The sequence below is a fragment of the Eubalaena glacialis genome, chromosome X (genome assembly GCF_028564815.1).
Source record: "Eubalaena glacialis isolate mEubGla1 chromosome X, mEubGla1.1.hap2.+ XY, whole genome shotgun sequence".
Taxonomy (NCBI): Eukaryota; Metazoa; Chordata; class Mammalia; order Artiodactyla; family Balaenidae; genus Eubalaena; species Eubalaena glacialis.
Genome location: NC_083736.1, coordinates 8,399,625 through 8,414,112, shown reverse-complemented (window position 1 = coordinate 8,414,112; position 14,488 = coordinate 8,399,625). Strand labels below are relative to the sequence as shown.

Below are 14,488 nucleotides of genomic sequence, written 5' to 3'. Positions count from 1 at the left end.
TATTTCCGTTTTCACTGTTCCTTCAATGGGAGGAGGGTAGAGTATCTTTACAACTCTGGTCGAGAATCCAACCGGCTTCTTTGTGTTACTTCTTCTATTTGAGAAAATTTCCTCTGAGACTGGTTAGATACTTATCTCTTCCAAAGCACGTGGATAACAGCTGGTTATCATACCTTTTATATCCTTAAAATGATCTCCTCCCTTCTCCAAGAGTGGCCAGCTTCTTTCCTCATGACTCGTAGTTTCCAAGTATTTAATTGTCTTCGCTGCTCTCAACTGCCTCCAGTTGCCTGAAATATTCATGCTAAAGTTAAAAACTGCAAACAGCACTAATACTCCCGCGTACCCAGGACACTCTACTAGACAGCGTTTACACTTATGTCATGGTTTCCAACTGGGATCCAATAGTACTTTTCTCCAGCTATAAATTGTGAGATGTCCAGATGAAATGGCTAGTGTGAGCTGCATGTCTCAGCAATCCCTAAAAATCCGATCCAGTCTAACACGAATAAATTCTCACCTAGACGGGGTGGGGGGAGAATGTGGCCCCATAACGGTCAAGAGAGAACTTAACTGGAAGTTAAGACCTGCATTTGAAGTCCAACACAAGTGCATGGATGCCTCTACCTCTCACAAGCCCATCTCATCAAGAACAGAAACGTGACTGATTGCTCTTTCTACAAATGAGTTGTATCATATACTGTATTCTCAAGCCTCACTAATATATAGTTCTTTGTGTGATTGTATGTACACTTTTCTAAAATGATGTTAAATTAGCAAAACTCTTCACTAAATCCAGGCATAAGAAAGTTGGCCCACTGCTTATGAGAAGTCTGAACTTCCATCAAGTTTGAATACGTAGTGCCCGTAAAATTTTGCTAGGAGCCCTTGGCCCTCTGTTTCTGCATCCTATCTCTTTCTGTCTCTATTTGTCAATCCTCTTGGTCAATTCCTGAGCCCTTTTCCCTTTCCAGCAATTAGAATATAGTAAAAAGGCACTGGGCTTGGACTTGGAATTTGGAATCCTGGGTTCAAATCCTAAAACTGTCACTTTTTGACTGGTTCTTTGGGTTTCTCCAAGGGCTATTTTAAAAAAAAACAAAAACAAAAAAAACATTGTTTTTAAATTTATTTTTTGGCTGCATCGGGTCTTAGTTGCAGCACGCAGGATCTTTCTTTCTTTTTTTTTTATAAATTTATTTATATATTATTTATCTTTGGCTGCGTTGGGTCTTTTGTTGCTGCGAGCGGGGGCTACTCTTCGTTGCGGTGCGCGGGCTTCTCATTGCGGTGGCTTCTCTTGTTGTGGAGCATGGGCTCTAGGCACGTGGGCTTCAGTAGTTGTGGCATGCAGGCTCAGTAGTTGTGGCTCGCAGGCTCAGTAGTTGTGGCACACGGGCTTAGTTGCTCCGCGGCATGTGCGATCTTCCCTGACCAGGGCTTGAACCCGTGTCCCCTGCATTGGCAGGCGGATTCTTAACCACCACGCCACCAGGGAAGTCCCATGCAGGATCTTTCGTTATGACGCGTGGGCTCTTCATTGCAGCGCGCAGGCTTCTCTCTAGTTGTGGCGCATGGGCTCCAGAGTGCAGGCTCTGTAGTTGTGGCGTGCAGGCTTAGTTGCCCCGTGGCATGTGGGATCTTAGTTCCCCGACCAGGGATTGAACCGGCGTCCCCTGCATTGCAAGACGGATTCTTAACCACTGGACCACCAGGGAAGTCCCCAAGAGCTATTTTTGACTTAGAAAACTGGACTCATACTAGCTACCTCTATCAGTAGTTGCGATAACATTGCTGGTGACTCCTATAAACAGGCCTTAAGTGTTGTAGATAGTCCATAATGTTTGTTGGATTTATGTTTTCATATTACTTAACATTCTTCTCTAGAACGTGACTTCATAGTTGTGTTTCCTATTGTGTCTGCCTTGGGCTCTGGCGCCTGTGTATTTCTAAACCATCTTTATTCTTCTATTCAAGGGTGGAATGCCCAGAACAAGCTTTTAATCCTGCAGGCCTTCCTAAAGTGAGAGTTGGATGTGATTTTTCTGCATCGTTAAACCACTTAAAGTGGATATGTTCGCCCACAAGCTGAATCAGACCACAACAAGTTTTTCAATTCAGAAACATCAGAAAACCCCAAGCAGAGAGAGAGCCTCAAGTTTTACATTGTAGGAGATGCATATGCTTTGGAATCAAGCGCTTGGCTCTGTGCTAATTGCTCAGGAGTAATTACGGGTAGCACTGGGGCTGCTCCCTAATACTTGTGAGTCCCATTTTGCTCAGGTGCTCCCAGCGGGCAGGACCCCTAGCCATCTTGTTTTCACCATTATGGCCCCAGCACATAGCAAACTGCCTGATCTGAATGAATGTGTGAACAAATCTATAAAACAGGGCCGATTATTCCTACCTAATATGGTTGCTGTAGGGATAAAATGAAATAATGTAGTAAAGATATTAGCTGAGTTCCTGTCTCAAGGTGAACTTACAACAAATGCTAATTTCCTTCCTTCCCACTCACTAAATGGATGCAAATGGACTGTATAACATACTATATGCTCAAGCCTCGCTAATATATAGTTCTTGGTGTGATTCTATGTGCACTTTTCTAAAATGATGTTAAATAAGCAAAACTCTTCACTCTATCCAAGCATAAGAAAGTTGGTCTACTACTTTTGAGACATCTAAAATTGAAATCATTTTTAGCAGCAAATTATCTGTATCAAGAGGATGATAAAAAGAAAATTCCCTCTGAACAGTACCGTTTTTCAGAGTTCCTAGGAGGGACTCAGACTCCACTGGATGACTCCTCTGTCCCTCACTGCCACAGGCAATTCAAGGATCCAACAGACTTCCCTAGAATACAAAACCGAGAACTCCAGTTATCAACTGGAAAGATGGCACTTGACTATAAGAATTAGAGTGCATCTGATGAGTGATTTTTGAAATGTGTTCTACAGGGTGTTAATTGGTGTTAAAACAACAAGGTTCCACGGTCAAACGCGTTTGGGAATTCCTGAGCTGACTAAAGTAAACCACGTTTTGTTACTGTGAGAACTCACCGGGTTTTAACCATGGTGATGTGCGTCGTAGCCCACCTGCCCGAGAGAGACCCATTTAAGTGCCATTGTCAGGCGGTCGGGCATGGGGGAATATTAAGCGGGAAGGGTAGAGCATCTTCCCCTGGTGTTGACTGTTTGGCAGAAATCTTGGAAGCACTCTAGCTCTAGACATGTCTTCCTTCCAGAAAACTGGCCCCATGTGGCTGCTAGCAACTGAGTGTCATGGAGATTAGGGGCATCGAAGTCAAAATAGAAAGGGGAAGTAACGTGCAGCCCACCCTATTAAGTGTCAAGGTAGGACACAATGCCCTTATTTGCTCCAGTGTGTTAAGAGCTTGACACACACACACACACACACGACTCTAAAAGCACAGAATTGAGAAAGTGGCATGTGCTGATGGCCCTGGTGGATTTTGGCAATTTATCTGAAAGGCCAAGAGATGGGCAACAAGGATTTGGGGAAGAAAAACATAGCCTAAAATGTTGAATTTGGCAGATCTCTGCTCGCCTGTCAGTCCAATTAAGAATTTGAAATTGTAGCCAAAGATAAATATCTTTCCTTCTATCAGAAAAAATGTGTAGGTGTTAAAAGCTGCAATCGTCTCCAAAGAGCCTTGCTGTCAGTCCTTGCCTCCCAGGCTTAGGAACTTTCAGCCTTTCTGTTCCCACTCTACAAAGTTCCCACCATCAAGATGTCAGGCATTGTCAACAGTGTCCCTTGACTAAAGCATGGTTTAGTTAATTGTTTGTGGACCATAGAACCAGGAGAAACTTGGGAATGAAATCTATTTTGGATGAACCTGAACAGAAGCTTGTGCCACTGGACAGGGGAAGTACCAGCTTGAGATTATCTGTTCAGAGCATTCGAGATCTCCTAACCTGGTGAGCACAAGATCTATGCCACGCGGAAACAGCAGAGAAACACAATAGAAAGTTCGATGCTTGTTTCGTGATAGCTTGGTGCAGTTCTCCCTGTTGGACATCATGAAACAGAAATAACTGGGGTTTCACTTTGAAATTTTTATTCGAGGAGTTCAAATGGCACTGTAGCATTTCTTTGAACCTTCCTGCATTGATGCAAATATTTTGGGCTCTTCAGTAAATGACATATTTGAAGGACTTAGTCAGTATTCGTTGAATATTTGGTGACTAATCCTAAGATCTGAGTTTGAAGGAGTTTTTGTGATTATAGGTCATAAGGAAAGCGTTTTTTAAGTCCAGTTTGACCGTCTGTGAAAATTGCCTAGCAACCATCCCTTTATCCATCAGTCTGAATTAGCAGTTGTTTGTCATAACAATTAGTCCAATTCTCTTGGGTGCAATAATTAGCTAATAAAATCACACAACTCTGCTCATCACTGTTTCTTGGTGAAAGGATCAGGTGGTGAATTTAGATTCTCTACCCTCATTCAAACACTTGAAACTTTTCTTTCCAGAGTTTATTCCTCTTCAAACTTTCATATATGGATCTCAGTATCATTCCAATTATTACTTTGTTGATTATCTTCTCTACTTCCCTCCCTACATAGCACTGAATATGCACCAGAAGTACAATTATAGAAACTTTATCTCTAAGGATTTCGAGCATTTCATAGGTGTAACTTTTTTATTGAGGTGAAATTTGCATAACATAAAATTAACCATTTTAAAGTGACCAATTCATTGGCATTTAGTACATTCACAGTGTTGTACAATTCCTGCCTCTATCAGGTTCCGAATTATTTTCATCACCCCAAAAGAAAACCCCACACCCATTATGTAATCACTCTCCATTGTCCCCTGCCCCCAGCCCCTGGCAACCACTGATTTACCTTCTGTCTCTATGGATTTGCCTATTCTGGACATTTCATACAAGTGCATCATACAATATGTGGCCTTTTGTGTCTGGCTTCTTTCACTGATCATAATACTTTCAGGGTTCATCCATGTCATAGCATATATCAGTATTTCATTCCTTTTTATGGCTGAAAAATATTCCATTGTATAGATGTGCCCACAGATGTAATTTTTATAGCCAAGATATATTTCTTTATAAAATCCAAAACTTTAAGAGCCATTAAGAGATGCAAGAGGAGATCTATCTTTTAGTGTAACCAGGTTGAAATTTTTCTAAATTAAATGGAAGAGTACAGACCTAGAATTCTCTTCCTGGCTGCTGCCAGCTAGCTCTATGGTCTTGTATAAATGAGCAACAATGCCCTTCATTAGAAAATAAGTAACTAGGTTATGGCTAAATCATTTAAAGGTTGTTTCTCTGCTGAAAAATTCCCAGTACCCTACACAGTATCCTACACATAGTAGGTCCTTGGTGGTGTTTATTGAACTTCCTGAAATACCAAAATCAAGATTATGAGTCTAGCATAGTTTGATGTGCTCAGAAGTGGTTTACATCATCCCATAATTATCTTGTTCTTAGAAGAATCACTTGCATTGTTAATTAGTCAAAATGTTCTGCTATTAATAATAACTTTCCCAATCAACGTGAGAGTCCATTGCAGGAGACCGATACATACCAATAGCTTGCTTTATAGATCATAAACGAGAAGTCTAACTAACAACCTTAATGAAGAGGAGAAACGGTGGACCCATCAGGGGAATTTGTGAGAAAGCTCATGTATATTTTGCATGGCATCTGCTGGGAATATGGTGCAAGAACATGAAGACAAGGAGAATGAAAACGAGCCTGACAAAAACTCCTTTTTTAATGTTTATTTTAGGGAGAGGCTAGTCATTGATTAAACTAATCCAATATCTGGAAACATTCTTTTTTAATCTTCACTTTGCCTTTTATGCAGCTTGAAATTTGGGAGACTCTTCTTTGAAGTGGAGCAGGGTCGAGTCTGAAAGGAACAAACAGTTTCCCAGACAGATGTGTGAAGAAATGCCTGGAGCTATGTGCTTCTCGCTGGGGTTAGATGTGCGGGGGCCAGAGAGTTAAATATACAGCAATGTGAAATATGAATATTCTTTCGCCTCCACAGGGAATTTTTTTCCGATAGTAAAAAGGAAGGGAGGAAGCCTGTGTTGCCTGTTGTGCCATTCCGAGATTTTTCTTAAGGCTCACGTGTAAAAAGAGCACTGGTTTTATTTTTTGACATTTTTTAAATTTATTTTTTTTAATTGAAGTGTAGTTGATTTACAATGTGTTAATTTTTGCTGTACAGCAAAGTGATTCAGTTATATATACATTATTTTTTTAATATTCTTTTCCATTATGGTTTATCACAGGATATTGAATATAGTTCCCTGTGCTATACGGTAGGACCTTGTTGTTTATCCATCCTATATATAATAGCTTACATCCAAAACAGCACTATTTTGGACTCCCTTGGTGGCGCAGTGGTTAAGAATCCGCCTGCCAAGGCAGGGGACACGGGTTCGAGCCCTGGTCCGGGAAGATCCCACATGCCGCGGAGCAACTAAGCCCGTGCGCCACAACTACTGAGCCTGCGCTCTAGAGCCCGCGAGCCACAACTACTGAGCCCGCGTGCCACAACTACTGAAGCCCGTGCACCTAAAGCCTGTGCTCTGCAGCAAGAGAAGCCATCACAATGAGAAGCCCGCACACCGCAACAAAGAGTAGCCCCCGCTTGCCGCAACTAGAGAAAACCCGCACGCAGCAATGAAGACCCAACACAGCCAAAAATAAATTAATTAATTTAAAAAAAAAGCACGATTTTTTAATGATATTTCTTTTTGTTTTATTTTTTCACTCTGATGCAGTGATGGTAAAAGCCAGCTTGACATTTCTAAAAAGTTGTTTTGTTTCAATTATAGAGTCTCCATGGCAACGGCATCATCCCAGGTGCTAATTCCTGAAATCAACCTCAACGACACATTTGACACCTTTGCCTTAGATTTTTCGCGAGAGAAGAAATTGCTAGAATGTCTGGATTACCTTACAGGTATTGTCTTTTGTGTTTTCTTTAATACTGGGTACGTTCAGTGATACAAACTTTGACACTTGATCAGTGTCCTAAAACCAGAGGTGTGGGCTTCTGATTTAGGAATGAAGTCTAATATTCCCGTAAAACATTTTTGGTATTCCTTTGGTTTTTGGTTTTTTTCCAAGCAAAATAATACAGTCCAAGACTAAACTGGGGACAGAGGCAAAAAGAGAATCTCGGTCATTGAAAGCATACTTACCACCATTTCCCGCACTCTCGTCGGCGTGTGGGTACCACACATGATACGTCTGTTGGCCATCAGAGAGGTGCATGAGGCCGCGTGGCTGCTTTCCATTTCATGTCAGCAAGGCAGATGACTCTCACAGTGCCTTGGCAGAGAAAAACTTAGCGGCTGACTCTAATGGGGTATCTACCCTGCTCTGGCTCTTTGTGTTTGTTTAATCTTCCCAACATCGAATTGAGGTAAAGTATTATAATCCTCATTTTGCAGACGACAGAGGTCATCCATCTTGCTGGAGGTCAGATAGCTAGGGAGAGGTAGAATTAGGATTTAGCTCAGGTCTGTACAGACTCCAAAGACCTCCATACTTTCTAGTAAAAGACTGAATTTCATCTTGGCAAAGGTCACCATGGCAGATGTCCCAAAAATCACACTTGTATTCCTGGTGCCATGTTTCAGTTCTGTGCTTTCTGATAGGCATTTTTTTTGTGGCGGGGGGTGAGGTCAAGCTTAAAAAACAAAAGCAGCCATAATAAAAGGAACCTCTGGCTACTCCTATTCCTAACCATGCTTCCAAATTTTTCTTAGCCGTCGACCGCTAAGGCAAGAACTGACCACATTCGCTCATAGAATGTGGACTGTTTAGATGACTTTATTTGTGTTATCCAAAGCCACGGGTGCCGCGGGGACTTCAGAGAAGCTCCGCGTATACAGTGAAGCCAGCTGTGCACTGAATTTAGGATGTGCCACCTTCAAGAGACCACATCCCTAACTTAACGCGGCACCAGTGTCTCCACTCTCATTGTGTATGTGTGTTTGTGGGAGAGCAGTTGGGAAAGGGGAAGCAGGAGAGACGGAGCATTGGGTGATGTTTATTTTTACAGTCTGTGGCTAGAAAGCAAAGGATTTCTATGTTCAAGGAGCACTGTACCCAGATCCGTTTTTTTTCTTTGCCTGGACCCGAGGTGCCGGTTTTAGCCTTTGTGCATTTGCAAGGGAGGCGAGTCACCCCAGAAACATCTTCTTATCTTAGGTAATTCTTTCACACCATACCATGCCTATGAAGGAAGAAAGAAGTTGACTCAAAAAGCACGTCCAGTAAGAAACCAAACTCGATTTCAACTAATTATGAATGTAGCTTTTCACTCTGAGATTTACCTCAACTAACACTATGCCACAGAACTTTCTAGGATGATAGAAACACTCTGCACTGTCCAATAGGGTACCTGCTAGCCACGTGGGGCTGTGTTGAAAATCTGAAATGTGGTTAGTGAGTTTTTACTTTTGTTTCACTTGAATTACAGTGAAATGTAAAGAGCCACACGGAGCTCGTGGCTACTGTGTTGGACCATGCAGGTGAGCCTTTCTCGGGCTGAGCTGCTTTTTATGATGGCATCCTATTAAAAATCTCCTGTTTTCTTATATCATTTGGGAATGAGTGTGGTCACAGCAACAGAAAATCCAGTTAGCAGTGACTAAACCCATCAGACAGTGTTCCTATCACAGAAACAGGAGGACAGAGGCTACTGTTGCCGTCCAGGGCTGGGCAGCGGTTCAGTGATGACTTCGGACCCCAGGCTCTTCCTCTTTTTGTGCTCTGCCATCTTCATCGTCTTGCCACATGACTGCCTAACTATTCCACCTCCAAGCGTTATGCCCAAGTTACAGACAAAAAGAGAGGGACAGATGGGAAATGATGACCAAAAGCTCTGTCAGCCAAGTCTGTTTATGAGGAAAACCAAAAGCTTGCTCAGAAGATCCATCTAGCAGACTTCCACTTGTGTCTTGTGGGCTAGATCCATGTCATAAGGTCACGCCCAAGGGCAGAGAAGACTGAAAAATGTTTGGCCGGGCACGTGGCCATTCTGCACAAAATCAGTGTCTTATTGTCAAGAATGCCCTCCCCGTTTCCCCAAAATTGTTTAATAGCATTTCAATAACGTATGCCCATTCTAATCTCTATGTGAATGCCAGAGTACTGACTGCAGGGGAAACTGTGAAAGTAGTTTGCATTGACTTGTAGAGTGTACACCATATATCATCCCGATGGCTGTTTATGCCAAACTAAAGACCATATGGGGTACCTGCTATTATGCCTTCTTAGCTGTCACCCTCCAATACAAATTTGGACCGTTTCTAGACATAACATCGATCCTGGCCATAACATACAATGCTTGGCTGATATTGCCAAGTCCAAATAGTTTATCAGACATTCGTAAGCAGGAAACGAAGTGTTTGTGGAGTATTAGCCCACCATTTCTTGTGTCCTGTTTATGATAGAGGCAAGAAAATAACAGTTCTGGTATACCAATTGCATGAGTATTGAAATTGGCAGCATGCTGCTGTTCTCGTTTACTGTAAATTGGATATTGACTTTTCAGGACAAACCCATTGGGTTTATAATCAAAACAGGGTTAGTCTGCCTGGCTGTGAAAACAAGATTTTTTTTTTCGCCTCTGACATGCCTCTAAATGGTATGTCAAGTGAATAACCCAGAGAGGTGACATTCCCTCCCTGATTACAGCCCCTGCCATGTGTCTCCCAGCTACCTGCCTATTTCAAACACAGTGTTCTTTATATTTAATCATATATTGCAGTGCAGAAAGAACCAAATCTTTCTACAATGGTTGATGGAGAAATAATTCAATGAACTATTTAGATGATGGGAGAATAAATATTTCTCCACTGATCCATGCAGGGTGATCCCACACTAACAGGGACCACACAGACAGTAATAAGCATGTTTTACGATGCAGCTGGGCCTCCTCCATGGAAGGCATCTCTCGATCGGTATCACTTATTCATCCAAGTCACAGCACATGGCACTAAACCTTTTTTTTTTCACTAATAAATTCTACCATTTTTTTTATTTTTTAAAAAATTTCAGCTTTATTGAGGTATAATTGACAAATAAAATTGTAAGATATTTAAAGTATACATCTTAGTGATTTAAGTTTTGTATTTTTGGATCTTGTTTAAGAAACGTTTCCCCATCCTAAGTCACAAAGATATTCTGCTTCTTCCATTAGCCTCATTGTTTTACTTTTCCATTTATATCTTTAAGCTATCTGAAGTTTACCTTTGTATTTAGTGTAAGGTAGGGATTTAACTGAATTTTTCTTCATATTGTAAACCAGTTTTATCAACATAATTTCTAAGCAATCTATTCTTTCCTCATGAAGATGGCTTTGCCACCTTTGTGGTGCTGCCTTTTTTGTACATCAAGTTCTATGTATCATGGGTCTATTTCCAAGCTTTCTATCTGTTCTATCTTTTTTTTTTAACATCTTTATTGGAGTATAATTGCTTTACAATGTTGTGTTAGCTTCTGCTGTATAACAAAGTGAATCAGTTATAGGTATACATATGTCCCCATATCCCCTCCCTCTTGCGTCTCCCTCCCACCCTCCCTATCCCACCCCTCTAGGTGGTCACAAAGCACCGAGCTGACCTCCCTGTGCTATGCGGCTGCTTCCCACTAGCTCTCTGTTTGACATTGGGTAGTGTATATATGTCCATGCCACTCTCTCACTTTGTCCCAGCTTACCCTTCCCCCTCCCTGTGTCCTCAAGTCCATTCTCTACGTCTGCGTCTTTATTCCTGTCCTGCCCCTAGGTTCTTCAGAACCAATTTTTTTTTTTTTAGATTCCATATATATGTGTTAGCATATGGTATTTGTTTTTCTCCTTCTGACTTACTTCACTCTGAATGACAGGCTCTAGGTCCATCCACCTCACTACAAATAACTCAATTTCATTTCTTTTTATGGCTGAGTAATATTCCGTTATATATATGTGCCACATCTTCTTTATCCATTCATCTGTCGATGGACACTTTAGGTTGCTTCCATGTCCTGGCTATTGTAAATAGAGCTGCAATGAACATTGTGGTACGTGACTCTTTTTGAATTATGGTTTTCTCAGGGTATATGCCCAGTAGTGGGATTGCTGGGTCGTATGGTAATTCTATTTTTAGTTCTTTAAGGAACCTCCATACTGTTCTCCATAGTGGCTGTATCAATGTACATTCCCACCAACAGTGCAAGAGGGTTCCCTTTTCTCCACACCCTCTCCAGCATTTATCGTTTGTAGATTTTTTGATGATGGCCATTCTGACTGGTGTGAGGTGATACCTCATTGTAGTTTTGATTTGCATTTCTCTAACGATTAGCAATGCTGAGCATCCTTTCATGTGTTTGTTGGCAAGCTGTATATCTTCTTTGGAGAAATGTCTATTTAGGTCTTCTGCCTATTTTTGGATTGGGTGGTTCTTTTGATATTGAGCTGCATGAGCTGCTTGTATATTTTGGAGATTAATTCTTTGCTTCGTTTGCAAATATTTTCTCCCATTCTGAGGGTTGTCTTTTCGTCTTGTTTATGGTTTCCTTTGCTGTGCAAAAGCTTTTAAATTTCATTAGGTCCCATTTGTTTATTTTTGTTTTTAATTTCCATTTCTCTAGGAGGTGGGTCAAAAAGGATCTTGCTGTGATTTATGTCATAGAGTGTTCTGTCTATGTTTTTCTCTAAGAGTTTTATAGTGTCTGGCCTTACATTTAGGTCTTTAATCCAGTTGGAGTTTATTTTTGTGTATGGTGTTAGGGAGTGTTCTAATTTCATTCTTTTACATGTAGCTGTCCAGCTTTCCCAGCACCACTTACTGAAGAGGCTGTCTTTTCTCCATTATATATTCTTGCCTCCTTTATCAAAGATACGGTGACCATATATGCGTGGGTTTATCTCTGGGCTTTCTATCCTGTTCCATTGATCTATATTTCTGTTTTTGATGACACTAAATCTTGCATGTGGATACTTCAGGAGACAGATGTATAAAGTCATATTCCAGAAAGAATGCTTTAAGGGCTCTGTAGAGCCCTTCTATCTTAATGCACATCTTTCTTTTTTCAAGTTATCTCTTTTTTGTAATTTACTTTGTTGAAGTATAGGTGATTTACAATGTTGTGTTAGTTTCAGGTGTACAGCAAAGTGATTCAGTTATACATATAGACATAGTATACACAAGCTTACGGCAAAACCCGAACGAACTTTTGGGCCAGCCCAATATATTCTTTTTCATATTCTTTTCCATTATGGTTTATCACAGGATATTGAATATGTTCCCTGTGCTATACAGTAGCACCTTGCTGTTTATCCATTCTATATATAATAGTTTGCATCTGCTAACCCCAAACTCCCAATCCATCCCTCCCCCACCTCTCCTCCCCCGTGACAACCACAAGTCTGTTCTCTATGTCTTTGAGTCTCTTTCTGTTTCATAGATAAGTTCATTTGTGTCATACTTTAGATTCTACATGTAAGTGATATCATATGGTATTTGTCTTTCTCTGCCTGACTTACTTCACTTAATATGATCATCTCTAAGTCCATGGCACATGGCACTATTTCATTTTATGGCTGAGTAGTGTCCCTTAATGCACACCGTAATGCAGTGCCTGCTGCAATAATGTTTGTGGAATTCAATAATCAATAGACTAAGCTGGGCTAACTGACTTTATGCCACAGATATAAAAGTTACTTGCTTCGTACGATATTTGTCCTGCATGTATCGTCAAGTGGCAAGGTGCAGAGTACTAAAACAATTAAAGTTTAAAATTTTACCATTTCCATAAACTTTCCTCCCTCTTCGGGTTTCTTTAGGACTCATCCATCCTAATCGAAGTTTCAAGCAGGAAAGAATTCTCTAATAGTGTAAGCAAACGTTGCTCCTCATCTGTCGGATGCAGATATATTTCTCCTTTTGAAGTTAGGTTCTGGTGTACAGAAGAATGGGAAAAAAGGCCTGGATCAATGCTTTAAACCAGGGCTCGGCAAACTCTGACTGTAAAGGGCCAGATGGTAAATATTTTAGTCTTTGCAGGACATATGGTTGCAACTACTCAATTCTGCTATTGCACAAAGGCAGCCAGAGACAGTACATAAATGAATGAGCCTGGCTGTGTTCCAATAAAACTTTATTTACAAAAACAGGCAGTGGGCCAGATTTGGCCCATAGCCATAGCTTGCCAGCTCCTGCTCTAAAATATTATTGCCAGTGCAAAGCACTCACTGCCTAGGCTTTTTCTTGCTCACAAACTCGTCTCATAAAACCGGTTATTGAAATCAATCCAGTAGAAGTCAACTTAAAATCATCATTTGGGTAGGATTTAGACTTCTCTGCTCCAGAAGTGTTCAAGACATAAAACAGCAGCCTTCCCCAACGATAAGTTAATCAAATGCCAAGGAATCCTGTTTTTCTTGAGGAAGGAAAATGTACTTCTTAGATATGATTGATTGGCAATCATGTTCTTAATTTGAAATACCACCTATCAACTGAAAAATGAGAAGAAAACAGAATCACACTAATACATTTGTATAAGGCATCAAAACATGTAATGAAAGAAAATTTTCAAACAATTATCTGACTGATATGTTATGGGATAACAAACATCAGTATTTTTTCAGTTGGGTGCCTGAATATAAAAATACGTGGCATCTTGTAGCTCAGCGGTTGGCTAACTTTGGCTCACATGCCAAATCTGGTCCTCACTTGTTTTTGTAAATAAAGTTCTACTGGAACCTGGCCAGGTCTATTTGAGTACACTTTGTCTCTGGCCACTTTCATGGTACAAAGGCAGAGTTGAGTAGTTGCAACAGAGACCAGATGACCCACAAAGCCTAAAATATTTACCATCTAGCTCTTTACCGAAAAAGTTTGCCATCCCCACAATGGGGATGAAGTGACAAGAGTTCATCTTGTTTACTTTTTGTTTAACATGTTTTCTTTCATGAATAAGAGAGTCTTGTTTGCTTACCCTTCTAAACGTGCTTTCATGATAAATAGAGATAAGATACTGGCTGGCTGAAGTCACACTACCTGGGAAAAATCACAGTGATAACCAGCCAACCAAATGTTCTTTGGACTGGGATCACCATCTCTAGTTTAGTAGTTCTGATGGATATATTTTAAAAGGTCTGCTTTGACTGTCAAACATCTCCTTTGAAATGTATCCCAGAGGTGTCTGCTTCTCTGCTGCTGACCGTCTTGCTCCCCACAGCTCCCAACCCTCCCACAATCAGAGAAGAGCTCTGCACGGCTTCCTATGACACTATCACCGTTCACTGGACCTCCGATGACGAGTTCAGTGTGGTTTCCTACGAGCTCCAGTACACCATATTCACCGGACAAGCCAATGTTGTGAGTGAGTATCGCACACCCTGTTGACTTCTCTGTTTGGTGACTGTTTTCAGATCGATTGCATTTCTGAATTTAAATATCAAGGGAAGACAAGGACGGAAAGAGTACAC

The 14,488-nt window shown here is 41.0% G+C and overlaps 1 protein-coding gene across 4 annotated transcripts in view; it reads left to right on the top strand.

The window, feature by feature from the left end:
* The window catches only part of MID1 (midline 1), a 376,934-nt gene that overhangs the window by 329,377 nt on the left and 33,069 nt on the right, over nucleotides 1–14,488 (top strand). For all 4 annotated transcript variants that reach the window (XM_061178725.1, XM_061178723.1, XM_061178726.1 and 1 more), the window contains exons 6-7: nucleotides 6,837–6,964; nucleotides 14,239–14,382. In XM_061178725.1, coding sequence (XP_061034708.1) covers nucleotides 6,837–6,964; nucleotides 14,239–14,382 — 272 coding nt within the window. The remainder of the gene's footprint in view (nucleotides 1–6,836; nucleotides 6,965–14,238; nucleotides 14,383–14,488) is intronic.